Genomic DNA, 6691 nt, shown 5'->3' with positions numbered 1-6691 from the left:
AAGGGTGCTGTATGAATTGCATTTGTCATAGGCATTTAAAATAGTTTAAGTACATTACTGAGTTTCTAAGAACCCTTTCTTGCACTTATTCCCATCTTTAATTAATTTTAGAAAATCATTAAAAGTTCTTTTAAAAGGTAAGACATAGAGCATGCACCAGGAATGTTCAAAGCTATTCTTTCCCTCCTCCCCCAGGGAGCATACTCTTTGTTGGCAAAAACAAAAACAAAAACAAAAACAAAACACTCTCAATACATTCTCTTATTTTTTGTTCCTGTTCTTATGTTTTGTTCCTGTTCTTTTTTTTTTTTCCCCTCTTTCTCGGTCTCTCTCTTAAAAATACAGTTTAAAGCATTACAGGTAATCAAAAAAGGCTTTAGTTCAAAAATGATAACCAGACATCAGACATGTAATGAAGTAAACTTGAAATACTTTATAAGGCACCTGAGATAGCGTCTGGCAAATTCTCTTCCTATAGGAAATTCTATTACAAACTCTATTACAAAAGCAATACTGTTCTTTTCAGTTGAAATGATTTGGCAGCAATGTAAATCTTTGCATTCTTTCTTAGTGAGAAAAGATGCAATGTGCTTTTTGCTTCATCTTTTGAAGAGAAAGATTCTTGTCTTTTATCCTCTCAATCTAGCTGTCAGTAAATATATAGTAATTTCAAACTTCACATGGAAAGGATTAACTTTGAACACATGGATTTCGTGCTCTTGCAGCTTTTAGTGTGTGTGTGTGTGTGTGTGTGTGTGTGTGCATGCGCCTGTTTGTGTGTGTGTGTGTGCGTGCGCGCGCACGCGCCTATACACATTATCTGGTCGGTAAGCACAAGAGAAAATGCCTTTGGACTTTTATTTGTCATTTGGAGTTGGAGTGAAGAAATGCATTCTGTTCGAGTAAACATTGATTGCGTAACTCAGTGTGCTACACAGCAGCCAGATTCCTCATGTTTGTGCAGAAGAGACATTCTGGAGAAGGTTTTGGAGCAGTTTTTGCACTGGTATTTCTTTACATCCGAGTGGGTCTGCAGATGAGCCCTCAGATTTGACCTGTCTGCAAATGCTCTGTTGCAGTGAGGGCAAGAAAAAGGCTTCTCCCCTGGGGGTGGAGGTGGGGGTTGGAAAGAAAGACAGTCAGTGTTTTTAGAGGAAACATAAAGTCAGATAAAGTTATTGTGAATAACAATCACACTTTGTAAAAAAAAAAAAAAACAACAAAAAAAACCCCTTAATTAAAATTCCCCATAACAGATACTTATTTTCATATCTGGCCATTTAAGATAAATTTGAATATTGCATTAAAAAATCACACCAAGAATATTGTTACTGCTGCCACTCATGCAGAAATATTTCATGTAGTTCTAGGACTTTCACTTATTAAAGCTTTCTGCTTCAGCAGGTGCAGCTAATGTTGAGCTCCTCCCAACATTTCCTAATATTTCCCCTTTTCCCTCATTCTGTATTATGACTAAGGTTGGATAAATGCCTTGGCTCCCTTCAGGATGATTTTGTGCTAGGAATAAAATATTCAGCAGCAAAAAACAAAATATAATAAAACAACAGTGAGTAAATTCAGTTCTAATTCTCTAACTTGCTATGAGGTGATAGATACCACAGCAAGAATGTAACCAACAGAAAACTATAGGTAAACCCTTCACACATCTCCAAGCCAGCTGATGAAGATAGCAACATCTGTGTTTGCTGAATATTGGGAGCAGTTTCACAGAACACACATTCAAGCACATCTTTCCTGATTTTCTAACTGATCTTTGAGACCAAACTTTCTGACTCTACTTTCCAAAGTCTAAATGCTGTTTGCAGTCTCGAACAGAGGCTGGTAACAAGAAATGGAGCACTCTGCTCTAACAAATTTTTGAGTCATCAGGAAGTAGCTATAAATGATCATCCATCATTAAAAAACACTGTGCCACTACTTAATGAAAATTCAACAGGCAGCCCAGAGCTTCATTCTATCAGACAGTCACATTCCTGTCTACGTTTTTCTCTTACCAGTGTGAGTTCTAATGTGTCCTTGAAGTAACCAGGGTCTGGAAAACGCCTTGCCACAGATCTTGCAGACACAGGGTAAAGTGTGGGTCCGAATGTGCATCTTAAGGGCGCCCAGGCTCACATATTCCTTGTCACAGTATTTACAGCTGAAAGATTTCCTAGACTGGGCGTCACAGTGCAACTGCTTATGTTTGGCCAGCCCAGAAAAAGTTGAATAGGTTTTATTGCATAAGTTGCACTGAAACTTTTCAGCTTCAATAGCATGGGGGTCTGAAAGCTTGGATTGTAGTCTTTCCTCTTCATCACTAATGGGGCTTTCTGAGCCACTGTGGTCCTTGGACGAAGTGTCAGATGGAGGAGGGGGACTCACTCGCCCCAAGGATGAGGGGTATCCAGAAAGAGGAGAGAGGCCATTGGGTAGTGGGGAGTGGAATGGAGCTGCTGTAGTCCACACGGTAATGGGGCTGTACGCTCCCGAGCTGAGGATCTCTGGTTGTGGTATGACAGGCATGGGGTAACTCTCATAGAGATATGGGGAAATAATCACTAGTGGAAAGAAAAGGAAAGGAAAGAAGATTAAGGTAAAAAAAAATAACTTCGAAAACACACTAAGGAGCTACTTTGCAACACCCACACACAGGACTTTACAATGAAGTAAATAGACTCATTTAGGAAAGACATAGGCATTGGCAAAACATTCATTTCCACCCTTGCTGCTAAATACTTGTGCTTTAATGCACATCAATGCCTCCTGCATACATAGTGTGACAGGAGCTGTAACATGCTGTGCAGTGAAGGAGTGCAGCCAAGTGGGTGCCTTCACAATCTGCACTGAGGAGGAAAAATTTATATATTATTTTAAAGATACAAAAAAAAAGTTGTTTTCCATTTTATGCATGGGTTATTTTCAGGTTCTTTGTGAGTACAAAGATACGTGTAGATCAAGCTGCTTTCTGAAGGAAAGGAACCTTATTACATGAAAAAAGCAGTAACTCAACATTTACGTATTGTGTTACTCATCCTCCATGTACTCATTATGCATGTATATACAAGCTTTAGAAAATGAAGTTGCAAGAGTTGAATGAAGTTTTCCTTGTCAGTTAGGAGCTCTAAAAGTTTTGAATTAAAACTTACCCGAAATTATCAAAATAATCTGAACTCTCTTTTAGGACACTGTTCGAAAAGAAAACAACTTTGTCTTTGGTTCTTTTGTAATAATATTTGAGTTGTAACACGTATCGATAGATTTCTAGATATACAGAGAGATGGACAGGAAGATAGAGAGAGATAATTTCCTTCTTTAAATTTTATTTATTTATTTATTTACCTATCTATCTATCTATCTATTTATTTATTTTTTTACCTGTGTGTGTGTCCAGTTCGCTGTAGTTGGGCTTTTTGGAGGCGTTGAAATGCTTCTTGACCAGGAAAGAGCGCGGCATCTTGCCGGCGAGTCCGGCGGGCGCCCGGCGCGGATAACGGTCCGGCGGGAGGACGCGGCCGGTCCCTAGAGCATCGCGGCCGGCGGGGCTCGGGCTGGGGCCGCGCTCAGGTGCGGCTGGCGGACGGGCCGGCGCCTCTGAAGTCGCCTGGCTTCTTTACGAACTGAGCCCGTTTTGGCTGGGAGGGTTTTTTTTTTTCCTCTCTTTTGCAAGAAGGATCCAATCACAGAGGAGAGGTTCGGATTTCAGCTCCTCCCTCTGGGACAGCTGTGAACAGAGGAAGAATCTGTTGTCAGACTAAATTATTCTGGTTCAAAATGGGCTGTTCTTCGGGATTTCAGTGGAGAGGGAAAAAAGTGCTTAAGTATTTTCAAGAGAGGTAATTTTACTTCTTTAGCTCGCCAGTTATCCGTGCTCTCAGAGAGCTAGATAAGTCCTAGGAAGTGTGATTTCTAAAGCGGGCCTGGCTTCCAGATGTCGGGTAAAGCAAACGCAATGGGACAAAATGTTCGCTGGAGGAAGGAAAGGGTGTCCTACAAGATCCCAGGTCAGCCTCTGGTATTAATGAGAGCCTATATTTGGAAGTGGCATTCGGAGAGGTTTTACTTGTGCAGGGACTGAACAATTAACTCTTGGCTTTTGAAAAAGGTAGGTAGCAGCGTCAAGACAAAAGCCCCTGTGAGTGAGGAGGGCGCCCTCACAGTGGGGCTTCCCTGGTCTGCAAAAGAGGCTGAGCCACATGCCTTGAGTGTTCTGAATGCTGGGAATGCACTTCATGTCTTTAAAGGCTCAGCAAAGCCAGAGGCCGCACTTCCTCGTGGAAATTAAGTAATCATGTCACCATATTAGCTATGGTGGCTTGAAAGAAATGCTTTGTAGCCCATGAAAGACGTGCTTATTGGAAGAACTGGGACACACCAAAGAAAGAACGCTACACAGACAGAGGGGACAGTATGTAAACTGTCATTAAGAACCATGGAAAATGTATCTGTGTGTGTGTGTGTGTGTGTGTGTGTGTGTGTATGTATGATGTTTTATATATATAACATTACGTGTGTGTGTGTATATATATACACACACACAAAATGAATGGGCCTTAGAGACAATTATTACATTTCAAATATTTATCTGCTTTTATATGGTACTATTTTCTTCAGTATAAAGTCATCAAAATTCATCTCAGTATCTGCCAGTTTCCTGGGTTGTATATTTAAAGAAAGGATGCCATTATGTCTACTGCCTGGTTAACGTTCTAAGGAGCTAGTCTAGTAACCAGCAAACATACTTTGATTTTTTTTTTTTTTTTGTATATGGTATTAAATCTAAAAATCCTCCAGGGTGGGTAATTTTAAAAGTAAAATTTCAATCATATTTTCAAGCATCTCAGACCATTACAGATTTTTCTCCCTACCTTTTGCTTAAAGACCGAGGAAAGAACAAATTGCAACAAGCACCCTCCTCTTGTTTCTAACAGGTGCTGGAAGAAAAAAGTGAAAAAGAAAATAATAGTGGTGAAGTCAAGACTTGTAAGAGGAAAATGCATTGTCAGACTGCATAACTTCTTAATCTTGGGAGAAGAAAACAAGCTTGTGTGCTGGGGGGAGGGGAGAGGACCAAAGTGGGGGCACTAAATAGTTTCTGAGCCAATTTCAATGATTCTATTTTTTTTCTTCCAACAGTCATAATTTAAATGCCAAAGAAATGAATTTAGATGAAACTTTATGTTAAAAGGCATAGTATTTGTAGCAGACAGGAAAATGTGAATATGCATTAGATTCATCTGCAAACTATAAACTAGAGTATAATTCAGGGCAAGTTTTCTGAGCTTGCTGCTTGCACCTGGTTTATTGGAACAGGATTCCTCCTTGCCCTTTCTGCTCCATTTCCTGCAAAAGACACATTTTGTTAGAAACATAATATAGTTGAGAAAAGGTAAATTGCTTGTATTTCTTCCTTTCACTCTATACTATTAATTGACATTAGTTAAGACTGTAAGAGAACATTTTGGTATTGATTTTTTGGTAGTTATTATACAAGATAACCTGCTGAAGTATATATTTTAAAAATCCACTTAAAAAGTTTAACAATAATTCACTATGCTTGAAAAAAAATCTTGAATTTGGATTACAGATGCATAACTGAGCTGAGCTCCCCACCACATGTCCCAGGGGGGCTCATCACACATGATACAGATCAGAGTCAGGACATGTTACCGCACCTACTGGGATGAGCAGATAGTGTTCAGGATCGTGTATGAGGCATGTCATTACACAGGTCTGCGTGGTAACTAGTCACACGTAGACCTGTGTGAGGTCTGGTCTGCTGTCAGAAGAGGGAGAGCCTGCACGCTGATAGCATGAGTCAGACTGCACAGGTGCTCTGCTCAGACACAGCAGAGGGCATTTGGCGCCAGAACAGTGTGGTAAAAACAGGGGAAGGGAAGTAAAATCCCCACCCAAAGTCCAGCTGCTAAGACTCTGCTAAGACAAGATGGAAGGTTCCTGTCCTGCAAGCCAGAGGGATGATATAGAGAAGCTAGCTTTGGTCGCTGGCTAAAAGATTGTCTTGCCAAGGGACAGAAATCTTTGTTGAGACAATGACACCAAGTTTAAAATATTGCATTTGGGCAAAACTAATTCCAGTGTGTTTTGCTATTACAAGAAATTAGGTCTTAGGTTGACATAATTAGGCTCATTGGAATAGTGGGAAAAGATGTTTATCCTGAGACGTTAGTGTGTACACACCTCAGCTAGGGTGAAGTTAGTGGGCACAGGTCATACACAATACAAGGAAGACACAGGCTCAGCCCTAGTCTCCTGACAGGTGAATGAGGTAGAGAGAAATGAGATAAGGAGGTAAATTACTTCCCGTGGGCAGTTTCCAGGCTCATTGGCCTTGATTCCATCCATGGTCAGTGTAATTCGGTTATCATGGGGAAGGTGAGGGCTTAAAAATAATCCTTCGGTGGAGCGCACTAGAAGGTCCCTCGCTTCATTGATCTTCTGTGGGGAACGTGGGATGTTAGAAGCCCATGCTGTCTAATTTCTGAATTGTCATGAATTTTATTAGGGTGTGACTTGAGGTGACTTATCTGACAGTCCCTTATTTCCTCTTTTTCTCTGAAGAAGTTGACGAAGATAATTGGTGGAAAACTTTGTAAATTTATGTCCTGGGCCCTCGTGGGAGGGCCAGCCCTTCTCCACAGGCTCCCTTGCACTGATGGGATGTCTCCTG

General features: G+C 40.7%; 1 protein-coding gene across 1 annotated transcript; it reads right to left on the bottom strand.

Annotated features, from left to right (window-relative positions):
- Window positions 1–282: 282 nt before the first annotated feature.
- SNAI2 (snail family transcriptional repressor 2) lies at window positions 283–3571 on the bottom strand. Its single transcript, XM_044245621.1, has 3 exons — window positions 3379–3571; window positions 2016–2561; window positions 283–1104 (listed from the first exon to the last, which is right to left on the bottom strand). The coding sequence occupies exons 1-3, from the start codon at window positions 3455–3457 to the stop codon at window positions 923–925; spliced, it is 807 nt and encodes a 268-aa protein (XP_044101556.1). The 5' UTR covers window positions 3458–3571; the 3' UTR covers window positions 283–922.
- Window positions 3572–6691: the final 3120 nt, after the last annotated feature.

The sequence above is a fragment of the Neovison vison genome, chromosome 4, assembly GCF_020171115.1.
Source record: "Neovison vison isolate M4711 chromosome 4, ASM_NN_V1, whole genome shotgun sequence".
NCBI lineage: Eukaryota > Metazoa > Chordata > Mammalia > Carnivora > Mustelidae > Neogale > Neogale vison.
Note: the sequence above shows the minus strand (reverse complement) of the source record. Positions and strands in the feature narration are given on the sequence as shown.